The sequence below is a fragment of the Amaranthus tricolor genome, chromosome 13 (assembly GCF_026212465.1).
Source record: "Amaranthus tricolor cultivar Red isolate AtriRed21 chromosome 13, ASM2621246v1, whole genome shotgun sequence".
NCBI classification, from domain to species: domain Eukaryota; kingdom Viridiplantae; phylum Streptophyta; class Magnoliopsida; order Caryophyllales; family Amaranthaceae; genus Amaranthus; species Amaranthus tricolor.
This window is the reverse complement of record NC_080059.1, coordinates 6,043,995-6,064,637: the sequence shown is the minus strand read 5'-3', so window position 1 is coordinate 6,064,637 and position 20,643 is coordinate 6,043,995. Positions and strand designations below refer to the sequence as shown.

Genomic DNA, 20,643 nt, shown 5'->3' with positions numbered 1-20,643 from the left:
TTGGGTCTAGTATGTTCTGAAAGATAAAAAACTGAGACCAAATCGGAAATTGAATTATTTTGAAAAAAAAGGGACCAGACCGTTTAAGATTGTAAATCAGAACACATACTAAAACTACGGTTTGGTCGGTTTGGTTTGCAATTTAGATCAAATTTTGTTCAGCCTTACATGCATACACAAAGGCCGAGGCAAAAGCAATTTATACTAATATATAAATTACGAGACCTTTAAATCTAAAGGATTATATACGATTGGTTGCCTTATACATACCCAACTTCACCCTTGCACAAAAAGTGTCATACAACAAGCAACAAACATAAAATAACAACACTTTCAAAAAAACCACCCATTTGCATGATTTAACTTCTCCATCGCTTTTTTTTCACGAGTTTTTGCACCAACTAACAAATCGAAAACTAACTAAAACCAGTTGTATCATTCATATTAGAGAAAAAAAAAGATAATAATGAGCAAGAAAAAGACTATAATGGAGTAGTAAAGAAACCCAAAACTTTAAAATAAAGAAAAAGAGTATATGAATAAAGTAGGAAATAGAGTTGGTCTTGTCACTTGTGTCTCCTCCTAGTCTTCTTAGATCTCCATATAATTGCTGAAGGGCTTGGACATATTTGGTATGGTATTTTCTGTGGAGTTATATCAGGGAGTCTGCATTTCAATAAACATACATGAATACTTTCTCCCTTTTTTTATATTCGCAGATTTTAGACTTTGTATTTATACGTAACTAAAGATATAAATTGTTCAAAAAATACATAAACATGCGTATATTTAGAAATGTTGCTAGTAAAAAGAAATAATGAGGAAAGTATTTGTTACTTAGTAATGTCTTACTCTCAATGTTGCATTATTAAAGCTTGTTATATGTGTCAAAATTTTAAGTACATTACATGATATAATGGAACAAGTAACATGGATGCTGTGTATGACCAAATTATGGTGCAAAACATGTCAAATTAGTCGGTCTAATCTGTTTAGAATTGGTCAGATTTAACCCAATAATCATAGATTTATTATTATTTTATTTTTGTTGCAATAAAATAACTAAAAACACAATGGTTTTTTTTTTTTTTTTGTTGAAATTTTAAAATTAGATTTTCTTATTATATTAGCCTAAAAAGTGTTTTAAAGCTAAGGTCTTATGGAATATCAACTCAAATTAATTTGACGAAAAAAGTAGTTATTCAATAATATAATTGTATGATAAAATTTTCATTAAATTTTTAAAAAAATAATCATATCATTCAGATCTAGATCGAGTTGTCCGATTTTAAAATTTAAAATTGATGGGTCCAAATTGGTGCAAATAACTTGAATTTAGCTAAGAAACACTAGTGTTGTATTGTAAGGATCTCAAAGGAAGTAAAAAAGATGCATATGCCTGACATTTGCAGATTGTGTGTAATTTGGATCTTTGCAAATGCATGTACATACATAGTTACTATCTTAATGTATGTAGGATTTGCTTATTCTAGCAACTACATGAAAGAATCCTATGATCACTTTCAATAAAAAATACAAAGTGAGGCAAATATATCCAAACAAGGACTACAAACACAAGAACAAATCTGTGTAAGGAATTTAATTAAGTGTTTTGATTATTAGATGACTAACGATATTGATTTTGTAGACGAGATTATGAATAATATGTAGGTCGATGTTTATAAATTAATCAAATATAACGTAACATCCATCAAAAAATAGCAAATTGAGAGGATTATCAAAATATTATAAATGCACTAGTATGTATAGATGTCCATGCAATGCATGTTTTTGAGAATGTGAAAATACATTTAAATTTAATTTTTAAGTAAGTATTTTTAAATTTCTGTGTCAATGCTTTTAGAAAATTACATTTGTCATTTTTCTATATTTTTATCAGTAGAAGATTTAGAATATGATTATGATTATGATGATATGATTAGAATTTATAATTTAACAAAACTACAAAAGTAACAATTACCATAATTTGTCATTATTGGATACTAAATGACAATAATGTCACCCTAAAAAATGAGACATCAAATGATTGTAGTCTAAAGTGATTTTATAATAAAATAATGCTTCAAATAATTGGTCCAGAATCCAAACTACAGAGCATGGAACATAAACTAAATCAAGAGAACCAAAGATAACATAAAATAAGGCACAAAATTTTAACAATTTGCACAAATGAGTTGCATTCAAAATGGTGATAATGCGGATAAAATTCAAACTAATGACGTATTGTCAGATTGGCAATTCATGTAAAATGAAACTAAAAATATAAGTTTAATTTGATGGTTATACGTTCACGATATATTAGGTAATTTAGGACTGATATTTTAAAAAGATAAAAGGAAAAAAAAGAGGGAATCTTACTGCAACGGAGCAACTTCAATTTGAGTAAATTCTAAATTGAGTGAAGCTTCGAGTTGTGTAAAGGAAGAGTTGTATTTCATCAGTTGCCCTGAATTTGAACTCGAACCTGAACCTGAACCTGACAAAGGGATTGTTCGTCTAGCCGATTGCTTGATAGTTAGAACTTTGCAGTTTAATGTTTTTGTAATATTATCATGTCTCATTGCCAATCTGCACCCACGTTAAACCACATTCCAATCGTATGATCATTATCCATTTTCTTTTTTACAAATATATTGCGTCCAATCTTAAATTAGTGGCAAAAATTTTAGTATAAACTGATGTTTTAGTTTAATTTTGTACTTTTAAATTTTAATTAAAATTTTAAAATGTTATATAAACAAGGTCAAAAAAATTAGTATAAGATTATTAATAGGAGTTACTCTTTTCTAACTTCTTATGAACATAAAAGATATATTTTCGATTTTTATAATCCTAAAATTCATATATTTCAAATAAATTTACCTTTATATTTTAAGTATAGATTAGACTATCAACACGTATATGATATAAAAGAGAAAAAAAATAATATATTTTATTATCTTAATGTCATTATGTAATTCTAGTGTACACGAAGTTAGTCCTAAGTCCTATTTAACAGTTAGTCATTGTTTTTGATGTAAATTAGTTTTATAAGACAAACAACAACATTGGGTAGAAGGGATTAAAAAGAAAATTGTAAGTCCCTCTCTCCTTGTGATTTGCCAATATTTTTATATCAATCTATTTGTTTATTTTGCAATAACTTTATTCTCGTTATTTTTGTTAATTTTCATCTATATATTTTTTTTATATTTTTTTACAAATATAATCTTATCCGTACAATATAATTATTCTCACCATTTTCTTCATTATTATGAAAGGTGTGTTATAATTTTTATAAAAACAAAGAGAGTACTAATTAATGGGTAGCATAACAATTATTGCCCAAAAAACTAACATGTGAACATGTCCATATATGTGTGCCCCTGCGTCTCGGTGTAAACTTTTCTTCTCCAAATTCAATTATTTGAATTTAAAATAAAAGAAATTTTGAGAAGAAAGATAAGTCATATACTAACATACCTTTATTTGTTCAAGATTTAAAAAAAAAAAAAACATTTCATTAAAAATTAAACGTATACTATCATTTATTCTTCAAGAAAAATTAAATGTAAAAGAGATGATGAATTAACATAGCGAGAAAAAGAATGGCCGGCCATATATAGTAGAAATTGAAAAAAATTGCTTATAAAAATAGAAAAATGAGTATTAGGATGAAGCTAATCTTGTGAGAAATCGTTTGTGGATGAGACAATCTTAAAATAAGAAGCGTATATACTCATCTCTCCTCTTTGAATTGCATGAAAGAGGAAGTGGATAAGTTTTAAATAAGTGGTGATAAATAAAGAGAGAATGAAATAAAAGAGAGTTAAAATGTATGGATGAGATTAAACGAAAGTGGTGGGTCATTGTCTAAAAATAAAAATAATGCAAATTAAATGGGACAGACCAAAATAAAGAATGATACAAATTCAATAAGACAGAGGAAGTATTAATTAATAATTATGTTAGTTGGGCTATTTAATTGATGTATAAAGAGCGTCTCACAATTATTGTTGTGATTAAGATGAGGTATGAATATATGGTTAATAAGATGATCAAAGTCTACATCCATCAAAATTAAAAAAGGGGGATTTAGTTAAGCATTCCTATGAGGCTCACTCATTGGTAACTTATTATTCCATTATTTTGGCCTCATTAAATTTTAATATTACTTGAATCTCACTTGATTAAATGATCTATAAATGATCCAAAATTTGCAATAAAAGTATTATAAGTTTATTGTTTGGTTATGCTTGTAAGTTGTATGTATGTGCATTTTGAAGTGTCATGAAACACAAAAACAAGCTAAAGTTCATATTTGTGAGATCATCATATTGGATTAGTTGATCAATCCCAACTCCCAAAACCATGGTCTATGTTATTTCTTTTCCTTATATCTTCATTTACCTCTCGAAAGTCAAATAATTTTAATTCTTCCGTGCTCAAACAGTCAAACCTTTACTCATTTGTTCCATTTAATTGACCTTATTTTACATACTAACCTGTCTATATGAATTTGCCTCGCTTATTTATTTGAACTAAATTCAACTATTTCAACTATAAAAAAATAATTTTAAATCAAATACTTTTATTGGACTCAATAATATTGGATTTTACTAAACTAAACATTAATTCTACAACATCATAAGTTAAAGTTAGGTACAACCATCAAGCAAACATATATCTAACTTTGAATATCTCTTTATTTACCATAAATATAAAAAGAAAAACTACTCTTGAATTACTACCCTTCGGTTTCAAAATGTTGGTTATGTATTCTGTTTTAGGTGTTTTTTGTTATAAGTATTAAGAATCTTTTTCTTTATAAAAAAATTTTCTAATTGATTGAGAAAATGAATAAAGCAATTTTATTGGTCCATTTAATTTATTGTTTACTCAAGGAGTCAAATAAGAAAATCAGAGATTAATAAAACACAAATTGAATTAAAAATCTTATAATTACTTTTATTAATTATTCGTTTAAAATATTAAATTTAATAACCAATATTATAATATTATTAACAAAATTGGAATTAACTTAATTAGATACAGATTACAACTGAAGTTTTGATTAGGAGTAATAGCTAATTCTTAATCTCCTACCTAAGAACATTAAGTACTCCAAAAGTAGGGTTCGGTGACGATCTAGAGTGATTAATTAAACCACAACCTCCATATTAAATTAAATAAATGAAATGTTTACTGCCCTATTACCTAATCATTTTTAAACAAATAAATTTTTTATTTTTTATTTTTTTATTTAATAGTATAAATTACATTTTTATGTGCTACTTCATTTGGCTATTAGCAAATGTACGTTCTGATACTCCTTTTTGTGTTTGGGAGGGTATACACTTAATTTTAAGGTTTAATTATGAGAGTATTCAAATAGAGAAGGTACATTGGCTAATAGTTTGTACTATCTTCGTTTTGAAATATTTATAATTAATAGTGACATGTTTACTTGAAAAATATCAATATTAATTGTTGAAAATACTCACATGTGAGAAAGATCTCACATCGCTAAAATAGTAGATTGTAGAATTGTATATAATATTTGATGAGTAATTCTCCTAATAACATGTGGTTTTGGGAAAGAGCGAAAGTCATCATGTGTTGTATGTAAGTTAACGCTCATTCCTTGTAGATTTGTGGGCCCGAGCCCCGAGCCTCCGGGTGCCCCATACCCGTATCCACACACCCATGAGGAGATCAAGTGACAAATTGTCACAGCCTAATATTAATAGCAAATATAAAAGAATAGATGAAGATATTTTTTAATTCGTATTAAAAATGTGTAATGAGATGAAATAAAGAGCTATGAAGTATAAAAATGGTGAGACTATCACATGGAGTCTAGAAACGTTGCTAAAATATGAAGTATATGAATATTTAATATTATGGACTAATCGAAAAGAATTATAGCAAATTCATTGATTGAGGTGGTTTGTTTTTCTTTATTTAATTATCATGAAGTAGTACTCTCACTACAAAAAAGAAAATGCAAGTTTTCGACTAAAATCTCCGACTACCGCCAAACAATCAGAATTTGCCGACCAAAATACCGACTAAACACTTACAGTTGGAATATCCGACTAAATTTCTACTAACTGTTAAATGGTAGGAAATTCCAACTATTTACCGACTAATAAATTGGTCTGAAATATTCTGACAGACGAAATAGTAGGAATTTGGTCAGTAATTTTGCAGTGGAAATGTTTGTCGGAAGTTTGTTGGTGATTAGTCGGAAGATCTTGAATTCCTTCTATAAATACCCTCCACCAACGAATAATTTTTTTCACTCATTTCACATCTCACACTATATAAAACTTTCGTTCTCCTAAATACGTTAATTTCTTACATATAAAATTATTATATTTACATTATCTCTCAAAATTAACAAGTATTCTTTACAATATTAAGATATATTTTTTTTCTGTTAATTACATTATTTATCCGTACATTAATTTTAGTTATATTTTCATTAATTTAATTTTAGTTATATTTTTGTTATATGCATTATTTTATATGGTATGATGTATGTTGTATTTATTTTGAAAAAAAAAAAAGTTAATAAGCTTTTAGGTGCGGCCATTTTTTTGTAGTAATTATAAGTACTTACCCGAAATAGTAATTTTTCTTAATTACATTCTTGTATATGTATTATAAAAATGTGTTAGAAATGAGTAAAATATGTTCCTCAAATCTAATGAAATTTAGCATCTTATTATTTACTTACGTTAAGTTGCAACAATTAAATCTTACTAAAAGTAGTAAAATAATTCTTTGCGAGTTGGAGCTTCAAATTGCGCTCTTGGGCTAATTATGGCCCGTATGTTTATTTTTTAAGGTTGTAATTCGTACAAGAGCGTATTTTTAAAGCTCTCATTCGCAAATTATTATTAGTAAAATTTGATCTTGCAACAAAACCAATAAGTAAATTTTCCAATGCTGAATTTTGTTAGATTTGAGAAACAAATATTTAACATTTGCACTTTTTTATAGTACATACGAGGATATATTTAAGAAAAACTACTATTTCTATTTAGTACTTTCAATTTTTACGAATAAATGGCCGTCCTAAAAGCTTATTAAATTTTTTTTAAAACATTTACCGACCAGACACCGACTACTATTTAGTCACAAGTTGGTCGGAAATTTGAATTTCAAAATTTGAAATTCAATCAAAGATGCTCTGACGTGATTATTTATTGGGTTCAGCTTTACAGGTACCGACCATTTGTTAAAGATTATTTTTTTTTGTTTTAATATTATACGTGCTACTTATTTCGCAGAGTAATGGACTTACGTAGTGAAAGATGTTGGATGTATTAGCGAAGTGGTAAAGGAGTTTATAATATTAGATATTTAGAAGGGGTCGAAGAATTTATACAATTTGCAAAGAAAAAAACTAGATGAGGTTAGATGTCCGTGTAAACGGTATGATAACCGTAGACTGTTTGCTCTAGAAGTCGTTATAGATCATTTGTTAAAGAAGGGCTTTGTTGAAAACTACTATGATTGGTACCGGCATAAATGTCATGAAGGTGCACCAATTAATGTGTTGGCTCCGGTAGAGCAATAGCAGAACGCAGTTCAAAATCCGTATGCACAAATGGTGTACGATGCAGCAGAGAGTAATTTTCCTGATACACATCATCATTTTCTACCTCATTATGATGATGTCGTCGCTAATGTACCACACTCGCCCTTACATATTGAAGAAGATGCGAACGCTCAATCAAGACAGTTCTTTGAAATGTTAAAAACCGCCAACTTACTTCTGTACCCTGGTTGCGAAACTCATACTCAGATGTCGATAATAGGAAGGATGGCGAATCTGAAGACGGACTTTCGTATTCTCGAGAGACTTTACGATGAAATTTGTCAATTGATTATTGAAGTGTTGCCGAAAGATAATTGGATGACATCCAGTTTTTATGATACGAAAAAAAAAATTTCGGCTCTTGGATTAACTGTTGTATTAATGAGTTTATGATTTATTGGGGCCCCACAGCGAGTATGAAACAATGCGATGATTGTGGGGTTTCTAGATGGATAACAGATAAGACCCCTAGAAAACAGTTCCACTACTTTCCCCTCGATCCTAGGCTACAACGGCTGTATGCTTCTACGACTACCACTAGTCATATGAGGTGGCATGCGGAGCACCGTTCAGAAGATGGAGAGATGTGTCACCCCTCGGACAGTGAAGCCTAATTGACATTCAACGCGACCCATCCGAATTTTCCTAGGGAGACAAGAAATGTGAGACTAGGGTTGTATACAGATGGCTTCAACCCATTTGGCATCTCGGGATAACAATATTCATGTTGGCCCATAATATTAACTCCATATAATCTTCCTCCCTTGATGTCCATGAAGAAACTGTATATGTTTTTAACGTTGATCGTCCCCAGTCCTAACAATCCAAAACATAAGATAGACATGTACCTACAGCCACTGATACACAAATTGAAGCTGTTGTGGGAAGATAGGATCCAGACATACGACGTATTTAAGAGGGAGAACTTTCAACTTCGTGCGGCTTTGATATGGACAATCAACAACTTTCCAGCTTATTCGATGATGTCGCGGTAGAGTACATCTGGCATGCACGCTTGTCCGTACTGTATGGATGATTCAAAAGTCGTCAATTTAAGACACAACATAAAAGTGAGTTGGTTTGACTCACATAGAAGATTTTTAAATAGGAGACACCCGTATTGCAAAAATCGGATAAATTTCAGTCATGGAGCTGTTGAGAAGGATATTAGACCCGACATATGTACGGGAAATGAGTTGTTACTGTTAGAGGAGCTGGATCGTTTTGGGTTTTTACGGGTATTTGAAGATGATGCATCTGAGTACAACGCTGAAATCAGTAAGTACTGTGTTGGATGAAAGATGAGAAGCATTTTTTGGGATCTACCATACTGGAGAACAAACATGATCTGTCACAACTAGGACGTGATGCACATTGAGAAGAACTTTTTTAATAACATTTTCAACACTTTGATGTGTGTGCCGGGAAAAACTAAGGATCATCTGAAGGCACATCAAGATTTAGCTGAGCTCATCTGAAGGCACGTCAAGATTTAGCTGAGCTCATCTGAAGGCACATCAAGATTTAGCTGAGCTCGACATCCATTCGGAATTGCATCTAGTTGGTTCAACCATCTCCAAGGCCTCATACACACTTAATAGACAACAAATGGTTGCCTTTTAGAGTGGCTTCAAACTCTAAGATTACCTGATGGGTATGTTTTAAATTTAGCCAGGAACATCGAAATGGCTAAACATCAGATATTTGGGATGAAGAGTCATGATTGTCATGTGTTCATGAAACGATTAATTACCATAGCATTTCGGGAATTGCTGCCAGCTAAAGTATGAGAAGCTCTAACAGAAGTTAGTTTGTTCTTTAGAAGTCTTACTTCTTCAAAGATTTCTGCAGCTGATATGTGGAGGTTGGATGAGGAAATTGCAATGGTGCTCTGTAAATTAGAGACTATATTTCCTCCAACATTCTTTGATGTCATGGAACAACTCCCTGTTCATCTGGCTTACGAGGCAAGGATTGCTAGTCCGGTACAATACAGGTGGATGTATCCATTTGAGAGGTAAATTTTAAAACTAAAAATTATTTAAGTTACAAGTCAGCAAGTCTTAATTATTACTATTTAAAGCTTAATGTCAAAAATTACAGGTACCTTCGACATTTAAAGCTTAACGTCAAAATAAAGCACATGTTGAGGCTTCGATCTGTAATGCATATCTTACAGAAGAAGCATCATAGGAGCATATTCTGAGGAATGAATTTATGAGGAAGGAGGTCACTCCTTCTCCGGTGACGTTGCGTGGTTCGCGACGTCCACCAGAGTCTGCCACTCCACAGGGACCGCCGCGCGAAGATTCTTCCCCTGCGGTAGAGCACACACGACCACCCCTCCCATAGATGCCTGATAATTCTGGGTACGTTTTATTATTTGTGGCTTTTTGATAGTTATAATCAGTCAATAAAGTAATTAAAACTTGTTGATTTTTGAAGGTTTGCCACAGACGGTGGCAACCAATTAGCCACCTCCATCCGTGTAGGTCCTTTGAGGCTTATCAAGATCCTAATGGATGGGCATGGAGGCACCTAGACAGACAAACAATCGAGTTCTACTAGCAGCAGTTTCAAGTAAGGATAACTACTTTATCATTTATCTATTTGACTTCATTGTAACTTCTTATAAATATACTAATTGCTCTTGTCGTTTCAGAAACAATGGTCTTGGGATCCTTCTATTACTCCCTTAGTGTATAGGGAGTGGGAGAAGAAGGCCAAGATCCGGTACAAGGACATTATTTTTACTCATAGGAAAACCTATGAGAAAAATGATGACTACAAGCCGAGCTGGGTGGCGAAGGAGATTTGGGAAAGGTGGGTCGGTTTCTGGAAGTCCGAAGAGTTTCAATCTCATCGGTCCAGAGGTAGAAGGAACCGCCGCCGGAGGGAAGAAAAGGGTGCGGCGGAAGTCACCCATGCCGGCGGTTCGATGTCTGCGCGCAGGATGTTGCGCATTTTGGTATAAGTTTTAATTTCTGTAAGTTCATTTATTTAATTTATATATATATATATATATATATATATATATATATATATATATATATATGTATATATATATGTATGTATATATATATATGTATGTATATATATATTACATATATATGTATATATATATGTATATATATATATATATATATATATATAATAATCATTCATGAAATTAATTTCAGGAGCAAGAGCAACAAAGGACGCCTTCTTCTTATGAGTTGTTTCTTCACACTCATAAAGTGCGAACCAGAGATGGTTTGCAGTGGGTCAATGAGAAGTCCGAGGAATAAGTGTAAGTTTAATTTCTTATCTACCTTATTTTTGGTTAGCATTTTTGGTTAACCTAAAAAATTAGATTAGCTTTTGGTAGGTTAGCTGTTTTAGAACATTCTTTAGAATAACTGATATTGGATGTTGAGGAAATACTGGATTTTTAGCTGTTTTCGAATTAGATATATAGTAATCTATATTGGTTTATATTTCAGGGGTTACTTAAGTTTTGGTTTTTGTTAATTTACAGAGGAAACTCTGCCTAAATTTTTACAAATTTATTATTTAAATGTTTAGGATGAATACAAGCGCCTCATTGCACCTCTCCCTGTAGATGCGCCTGTCGAGCGTTTGAACGATGCCTATTTTCACGCCGTTAAAAATATCGAATCACAGGCGCCAAGGAAGAAGAAGCCCTTTAAGGCTGTCTATGGTGTTGGAGACGCGACACAGCATTATTGTGCCGAGTTTGTGACGCCGCAATTCCAACACCAAGCCACTCCTCCACCGATCCAAATGGTTAATGAGAGACTAGATCATCTTCAGGAAGTCTTAGATAATGACCCTTGTGGAAGCGCAACGCAAAACGATGGAAAAGGTGAACCATTTGCTATCCTTTGTGCGCACGTTGTTTCAGTTTAACTCGGCATTCCAACAACCTCCTCCGCCTCCACCATCCAGCTAAACCATTGTTTTTAAATTTCTTAATGTTGAATTATGTTTGGGAACAATTTGGAATTGTATAATTTATTTGGCAAATACTTTTATTTTTTTTGTATATTTGTATATATATTTAGTTTCGTCCGTATTTAATTTTATTTTTATCGTTTTATTGTTTTGTTTGATCGATAATTTATTTTATCGATAAAATAAGAAATCTGGTCAAAAGTGGTCAATATCATTAACCACATTTGACCAGATTAATTATTTTAATAATAAAATTTTCGGACTATATTCCGACTAAAAAGTAGTAGGAATTAAGTCGGAAGAAATAACCGCCTTTTCTTGGTTGAATACAGTCAAATTTCATTTTTGACTTTTTCGACCATTTGTCGACTAACATTTAGTAGCAATTTAGTCGGAATCCTTAGCCGCCTTTTTCTGGTCAGATTTAGTCAATTTTGTGGTTTGACTTTTCCGACTAAAGTCCTACTATTAATTAGTCGGAAACTTAAATTAATATCATAAAAACCAATTTTCTGAAAACCAAGAAAATTTTGATTTTTTAATATTCCAATTAATCTGCGACCATAGAGGTTGTCGGAAATTTGCAATTGAAGGCTAGTTGGAGATTAGTCGGAATATGCCGACAAAATTCCTACCAACTGATTTTGTCGGAATTCCGACAAAATTCCTACCACCGCTTTTTTAGTCGGAATTCCGACTAATATACTAACTAAAGCAAATTTCCGACCATTCTGAGCCGACTAGACAAAGTTAGTCAGAATTTAGTCGGCATAGTCCTATACCGACTAAATTTCAACTGTTTTGTCTAGTTGAAAGTTTGCTTTTTTTTTGTAGTGTCTCATTATCAAGGAACCGATTCGACTATAAATTTAAGTTAATGGTTGAAATATTGCATATGTTATAGACTTTATCACGTCCATTTACATTGGGCGCTAGAAGTGTGGATGCTAATTTTTCCGCTTTGTAAGATCGAGTTAATGGGATATGAACTCATAATCTTTCATCATATTAGCTTATTATATTATCTCAAAGGGATCATCTAAAATAAAAAATTAAGGTAATGATCAAAGCTCTGGATTATGTTTTATAGTGTATCATAGAATTATTTTATTAATTTTTGTTTAGAATTCGGAGAATATAACAAAAATAGATAATTAGAAAAAAAAATATAAAGACGAGAAGAATAGATCAGAGAACGAATTCATAAATAAAATCTTAAGAGAAGATATGAGACCTTTTGAAAAAAAATGTCAAAGTAAAAAAAAAAGGTAATTAAAGTACGTCAAATTCAAAGAAAATAAAAGAGTAATATTCTGCTTATCATGACTGCTTGTTAGTTTTTGTTACATATTTTACCACTATACTCTTACTCCAAATAGTTAAATAAAGTTGGCATTTATGAGAATTTTGGGTTAGTGCACTGATCGAGGGCAGGAGAGATTCTGAGCATATTCGATTACATAGGGCCGCCTTAAAAAATTAGGGATCTTAATGTTAAATTACATAGAATATATTTAAACAAAATTGTTAGAAAAGTATCATAATCTTTAAAATTGCACAGAATCTTTAAAAAAATTTTAACTTTTACTCTATCTTCAATTAAAAGTTGGTTTTGTATAAATTTAATTTACACTAAAAAACGGGTATCAACTTTAAATTTAAAGGGCACCAGTTAAAAAAGGTGATTTAATAGACTAAGAACTAAGAAGTGAGAACTGTAGACTTTTAACCGGAGTATTAAAAAATTATACACAATAAAAATAATAATATACTAAGTTCATTTTAAACTTATATTATAGACTCACAATACTAGTAAAACTCTTCAAAGCAAAAAAAGCAAAAAAAAAAATTTGAAATGCGCGTGAAAAGGAATAGGATTCTTGACGCAAACGAGTTGTTATCGTTGATGATCCTATTCATGTTTCCTATACTTCTTACTTTCCATTTTTAAATATTTGCGTTCGATTGTAACATATTATATAAGAAAATATTATTATCAATAACAAGTATAATGAAACAGAAGTAATTGTTGAGATGAGTTATTTCATATCGACAAATTAAAAATAATATGCACATTATATAAATTATTGAAGCCTTTCTTTCCGTTGTCATATAATTTTGGGATGGTATATATCTCCTCGGCTTATAAAGTGTGTACATTTTGTGTTTTTTCGTTAATATGCTGACATTCACGGTAACTCCAGCATAACTTAAGAGTAATATTCCTATTTCTATACTTCATTCATGTGAATTTAATTTAATTATTCTATCCTTCTTCAACTACTCTTCTCTACTCTAATCTCTTCCATTTTAGGGACCATTTCAAATCAACTTCATCAACTATTCTTTTCTTTCTCTTTTCTATCTTTTAACATATATATTCCTTTATTCATTTCTTTCTTATTTAGTTTTTTACAAAATTCATTGATTAATTATAATTTGTATTTTAATTTTAATTAGAAGAGGTTCTATTCATGTTCAACATGTTCGATCATATAAGATCCAAAATATTAAAGGCCTTAATAAATTACATAATAAATATTAAGTGTTTAAAGATATATAGTTGTTAGAAAAATATATAATTTTTAAAATTACACGAAAAATTTTAAAAAATTCGTCAAATTTTTACTCTGCCTTTAATTTTAATCTATACGGATAAAATACAGAAAGTTGTGACCAGTAAAACAAGTTTTTTATTTTGGACATTTATTAATCATCCAGAAAAAAATATATAAAAAAAAATACCTGTAGAAAAAGCTACGATCATGAAGGCCAAGAACTAAGGCAAAAGCTCCCATTTCTCTAACCAGTCCCACGATTTTCTCCCCTTCTGCATCATCATCTGTCACCACTATCTCTATTTTTGTCTGTATAATAAATAAATTATAATTTTAATTTATAAATTATAATCGCAAATATAAAAATAATATTAAAAAAAAAAGTGAATTAATTAATTACATTGAAAGAGGAAGAAGTACAAATGTCTTTGAAAGAGAGAGCTAATTGATAACCCTTTAATCTAAGAAGTCTAATTTTCTTCTTGTTACGCGAAGACCTTGGAGGGTAATAAGGACAAAGATGAAGAAGGGTTAAAACGTCGCCGTACCGAACCAAGTTTTGAAGTGCCCATTTTAAAGCTGTTCTTGCTGTTTCTGATTCTTCTACAATTACCACAATTTTTCTGTGCTCTATTTCGTTCATAGTATTTTTTGTAATTTGATGGGTGGAGATGAATTGTTGTGGGTTTTAGTGTTGGGAGTAGGGAGAGAGGGTGTGTATAAAATTAAGTTCGGAAATGAAAAGGGTGTCTTACTGTCTTTATCAGGATGGATTAGATGGAGGAAGGTGCAAACAAGATGAGGATAATTATTTTAAGGCAAAAACAAATCAAGCTCTTTTTAACACACTCAAAATAAATTTTATTATTGTTTTTTTTTTAAATAAATTTACTTATGTAATATAATTGCTAAAAATATATCTAATTATTGTTTCTTCTAATTTCTTAACTTAGTTATACACGATAATTGAGTTTATTTTTAGCATCATCATCATCGTATCCAGTATATCTCGCTTATAGGTTTTATGATTAGATTTTGGGGAGGAAAGGAAGGTAGCAACCCATACCTTTAAAGAAGAATGCAGCCAGATAGTCCGCCGGCTCGAAAATGATTCTCATAAAGAGAGTTTTCTGCAACGAAACGGATTGAGTGAATTGGAACCGCAAGCTTGCATCTTACTACACAAGCTTTGCTCTAAATCATAAAATAAAATAAAAAAATAAATATATTGTTATTATTTTCAGCAAATATACTTAATATGTGACTTTATTTTGAGGAATGAAAAAAATTTGTTATTTTAATTATTATGTGTAAAAGTGTATTTTTTTGATACATAAAGTTGTCTAGTTATTAGATATCACAGATTCTTGTAAGACGGTCTCTTTGAGAGATCATATTTAATTGGATCGATCTATTATATATTTTTTAGAATAATGTAAGTAGCCATTAAAAATGATGTAAATAGACATTTAAGATATTGAAAGTAGTCATTAAGAATACGGTAAGTAGACATTAAGAATACGATAAGTAGATATTAATTTTTAATGGGCTGGATTTAAGATATGTCTTTCAAAGAGACGATCCCTCAAGAAACTAGTTGTTGAGATTTATACATAGTAGTAGTTTAGATTTGCATGTCTTAGTGTACCCTATAAGGGTTTTGTGAGTAGTTGTAGACTTGTAATTGTATATATACCCTCCTACCCCTTTCAATGTCCCATTTTTTCATTTTGTTTTTGTAGATTTGTCAATATATTATTTTAATTTTAAATATCTCTAATTATTATAAAGAAATAATTATAAAAAGTTGATATTAATAAAATTTACAATAAAATGAACTAAACAAGATTCCACTTGATTGTGTTTTGAATAAAAGATAAAAAAAATACATAATACAAGTGATTGATGAATAGTGTTGAAAAACTAAATGAGACATTTAAAGGGAATAGGAGGCAGTATATTGTAGAGGTAAAAGCAGCGGTTATGTTATTTATTGGAGAATGCTTTTTTGAAGAGAAAATCTTGAATCCTTAATTTTAATTTGGAAATGCTATAAGTTGTAATGTTTTGAAAATAACTATATAATCTATTAAATACTATTTAAATTGCTATTATATAAATCAAACAATGATATTTTTTACAAAAATAGTATTTTAGTCTCATTGAATGAATTAAGTTGCTGCTTAAACTGATATCTCAAATACTCCCTTAATTATGTTGCAATGATGGCATTCTTTTTAAGTATCTTTGAATTTAATCTAAATGGACAAGGCTATTTCATTAATTTTGATATATGAATCAAATGAAAAGAGGTACTAATAATAAGGGAATAAAATAGAAAATGTAAAACTAGTACTCATAAAAATGAAAAATATGATAAATTTAATTAAAAGAGTTACTACTATTAAGTTATATCCGATGAAATGAGGGTACGATCATTATCAACATTCAACACTAATGTAATGGATACCATTAGAACTTTTACTATCCATCAGAAAGATTTAATTCTCCATTCCCTCTTTAATTGTAGGTGATTATATCGCCTTATTATAATATAAAAAAGTTACAGCAAAATAAACTTATAATTAAAAATTAATTTAAATCGAATCAGATTCTATAATGAACAACCATTTTAAAACTATTAATAGTAAAAAAAAAAAAAATTTATTTCATAATTTACAAGCAACGAAGGAAAATGATATGTAATAAATAAATCGAGTAATGTGTAATGAAATAAAAAATAACCTAATGGACAAGAATTAAAAGATTATGATTAATGAAAAAACATGTATAGGAAAATCGGTAGAATATAATGATTAACAACATATGGTATGATAAAACGGCCCTTGTTGTTAGGGTTTTAGGGTTTTAGAGCTTTAACTTAGAAATCAAAGCTTGCTATCTATGGCGACATCGAATTCATTGGCAGCCATTTCCAGAACACTTTGTCGAACTCTCTTATCCAATCAAAAACCTCTTTGTTATCATCAACGAACTACCAATTTTTTCTTCTCCAATGGACCTTCAACTACCGAATACAGTTCCGACTCATCCCCAAACGAGTTTCGCGCTCTCAACTCGGACACTGAAACCAGTGAGTCACCCCCTACTCGTTTAGGTTCTTTCACCTCCGATTCTTCTTCAACTTATTCAGAATCAACTACGCAGCGTTCTGCCTCTCATCTGGTCTTTGAAGAAGGATTAGACATCGGCATTTACAAGGTCTTGTTAGTTTTTTGTGTTCTTTTCTTTATCTATTTGATTGGAGATTTGGAGTTGTTCTTTTATCTTTTTCTTTTTCGGAATTGCTGATGAATCTCAGAAAACTGTGTTCTAAAGATATAATTCTTTGCAATACTAATTGTCAAAGTTTACAGTACATGAAAATTTTTTATATTGCAAAATATATGTGAACATGTAATTATGGAGGTTTTTTGTCTATTAGAATAGTTTTGTTGATTAATTGATTAACAAATGCTTCGAAATAGGCAATACTGGTTGGACAAGTCGGGCAGACACCTTTACAGAAGAGACTGAAAAATGGGAAATCGATGACACTTACTACTATTGGGACAGGAGGGATAAGGAATGAACGAATTCCATTTCCTAATGAAGAACCAAGGGAATATGCTGATCGCTGTAACGTCCAATGGCATCGTGTTGCAATCTATGTTGAAAAATTGGGTGATCTATTGGTAAAACATGCTCAACCTGGGTAAATTCTTTTTTTCATCTGTGTCATTGCTAGTTTTTCTGATCTTTTCTGTTAGACTTTTGTCTTGGCATGCTGGTAATGATTGATTTCTGCTGGTATTTTTGAGAGGGAATGAAGTAAAAAGTTGGACTTTTTAGGAAAGAGATAGCGATTTGTATTCCTAGTAAAGTCATGGTTTTAAAGAGATCCAATGTGTGCTTGATCGTTGTGGACTATTTATTCTTGAGACTTTATGCAGCTTGAAAATAGCTTCATTTTGAGGGCTAAAGCTGGTATCATGATTGTTGATGCGTTTCTCTTGTTAAAGTAATTTCATGTAACCCATTTTTATCACTAACTACAACTTAGAAAAGTTACATTATTGCTAAAAAAATTTATCCAGAAAAAATCTTGAATTTCCTAAGATACTAAGATAATTAGTTATCCATATATGAAGAGCAGACTCTTCTGTCGATACTCAATCAACTAAAAAAATAGTTTGCTCAAAAATTTATCAAATAAGAGTGTTCTTTAGTGAAGGCCTTGTGAAGCAGATAATACATAAAAATTTTCCATGGGCTGTTATGCAAAGTGTGTGGATCCAATGTACACATTATTTGCCATTACCATGATTGTTTTGGAGTATCACATGAACTTGGGCGTTTTCCCCAAGGAATTGCATTGCCTAGCCCTATGAAAGCGCCCAACCCATCACACGCTTCATGTCTCATGCCTTTGGCACACTTTTTTAAAACTAAGATCTTAGTAGCATAGGTCTTCACTTCTTTGGTTTCAATCTTACCAAGTACACGGGAATACTATGCTTGTGGCTTACACTCGTAGTGAAAAAACTTAATTTGCCCATTCTTGCTTTGTCTGTCATACAAGGTCTGTCTGTAATATGTATGATTGACATGGCCATATGGGAACTTTTGCTTCTATTCGGATGATGTGGAATCATCAAAATTTGAAGCACCATATTTGCACCTTATTAGATAGGGCATTATAATCATTGATGGTATACATGCATCAGCTTTATTCACTCTCTATATATCAATATTGTCCATATTTTGAAGAGTCCTTGTATCATAGGAACTTGTATGAACAAATAGTGACACTATACCTTCCCCAGTTCATGCTAATATAGGTCCATTTTTTTTTCATTTCTGGGATTTACCAAGTTTGGTAGTATGTAAACCGATCCCTATTTGAAATGAACTTGATCGTATTTAAAATTATCACCTTGGCAATTGCTTTTATCAATGTAGTACCGTACAATTTGTTTGTTTTATTATTGATCTCATTCTGGTTAATGTACTTTTAATTGTTATCAATTATCATCTACTCATGTGTCTTTGTATTGGTTTTGTATAATGTACTTGCTTCTATTGCATGGCTCATTCTGGTGGAAAATTGACATTGGTGCTTGGTTCTTTTTTGTTAGTTCAATTCTTTACCTGGAAGGAAATCTGGAGACAAAAGTCTTTACTGATCAAGTAACTGGTCTTGTCAAACGTGTGAGGGAAATTGCGATTCGGAGAAATGGTAAGAATTGGATTGGTATTCTGAAGTTTTTCTTGGTCATTTTCCACTTTTACGCATAAAGTATTGTTTGCCTTTGCCCCTCTGCTTCTTTTCTCTTATGTAAACTTTATCTTGTTTAAGGGAGTGAATTAACTCGTTTTAGGCAATGGTACATAAGGTGTGACTTCTGAGCCTTTGAAGACAATTATGAGCTTCCTTATGATTGTCGCTTGCAGTAGATGTGCTATATAGTTTCAAACTATTTGTCTATTACCATGATCAACTTTAATCGATTTGGATTTTTACATGCGCAAGAATTTTTTTCATGATGTATTAATTAATATCGTGATTTGGTGGTTGCAGGCCGTATCGTCTTTCTTGGAAATGGTGGCGACTTCAGTCTGCCATCTGTAAATGAGCTGAAAGGTGTTGGGTATTTCTGAGTGAGAAATTATCAGTGATCACACTTTCTTTTAAGATGATTTCCAAGGATGTGGAGCTAGAAAGACTTACTGTTCAGGTTTTCAAGTGTCCATAATGCTAGTCTGAAATGTTGTATACAATCTTCTGATAAACTGAATTATGTGCTCTCTTTTCTCAATTCATGTATTAGGAATACACAAATTTGGATGCCCACTTCTGGTGCCTCTTTACAGCATAATTTCTTGCCCATTCTGATTGGAGTAGGAATGGTGATTGGTGACCCTTCAAGCCTTCCTTACTATTTTGGGTTGAATTACCTTTTGCTTTATATATACATACTAATAAATTAGGTGTTAAAATGTAATGGAGAAAAAAAAAAATGAAGAGGCACTTAACACACCATTCCATGCCAAGGGGGAGTAGTTTCCAGTCTTCTACACACATTATCAAATCAAGTAATCAACATAAATGGCTTCTCTAGTGATGTTTTTGATATCATTATTTAAATTGTGACTTTAGAGTATGTCGACTCTTCCGTTTTAATATAGACATCACCGTACTTTCATCTTCCTACAATGATTGCTTTTGACATTCCAACATTCTTAACTTGGGTACTTGGATGTTCTTGCTTGTCGAAAAAAATTCGAAAATAAAAGCGTACTAATTGATACTAATGTTTCCACTGTTGGTTTTACAGATAGCTATTTTCATTCGATATTATTAACTTCATGATCATACTTAGTATATCACCTCATGAAAACCATGATCAGGTTTGAGAAGGTTGGAAGACGATCCATACCCTTATCTAAGGTGATAAAAGATAAAAGCATTTTCATGTGATATATTTTTAACCAATAAAAATAGCTCTATTGAATATCTAT

General features: G+C 30.9%; 2 protein-coding genes and 1 long non-coding RNA gene across 3 annotated transcripts; 2 read left to right on the top strand and 1 right to left on the bottom strand.

Annotated features, from left to right (window-relative positions):
• Window positions 1–226: 226 nt before the first annotated feature.
• Window positions 227–14,917, bottom strand: LOC130798446 (uncharacterized). The gene is made up of 4 exons (XM_057661436.1): window positions 14,522–14,917; window positions 14,309–14,430; window positions 2,380–2,589; window positions 227–666 (listed from the first exon to the last, which is right to left on the bottom strand). The coding sequence occupies exons 1-4, from the start codon at window positions 14,762–14,764 to the stop codon at window positions 567–569; spliced, it is 675 nt and encodes a 224-aa protein (XP_057517419.1). The 5' UTR covers window positions 14,765–14,917; the 3' UTR covers window positions 227–566.
• LOC130798447 (uncharacterized) lies at window positions 7,252–11,677 on the top strand. Its single transcript, XR_009039053.1, has 4 exons — window positions 7,252–10,189; window positions 10,272–10,577; window positions 10,789–10,898; window positions 11,174–11,677. It is a non-coding gene; the product is annotated as an uncharacterized LOC130798447 (long non-coding RNA).
• A 2,004-nt stretch (window positions 14,918–16,921) lies between the features above and the next one.
• LOC130798443 (single-stranded DNA-binding protein, mitochondrial) lies at window positions 16,922–19,975 on the top strand. Its single transcript, XM_057661428.1, has 4 exons — window positions 16,922–17,343; window positions 17,610–17,836; window positions 19,260–19,360; window positions 19,703–19,975. The coding sequence occupies exons 1-4, from the start codon at window positions 17,026–17,028 to the stop codon at window positions 19,780–19,782; spliced, it is 726 nt and encodes a 241-aa protein (XP_057517411.1). The 5' UTR covers window positions 16,922–17,025; the 3' UTR covers window positions 19,783–19,975.
• The last annotated feature ends 668 nt before the right edge of the window (window positions 19,976–20,643 follow it).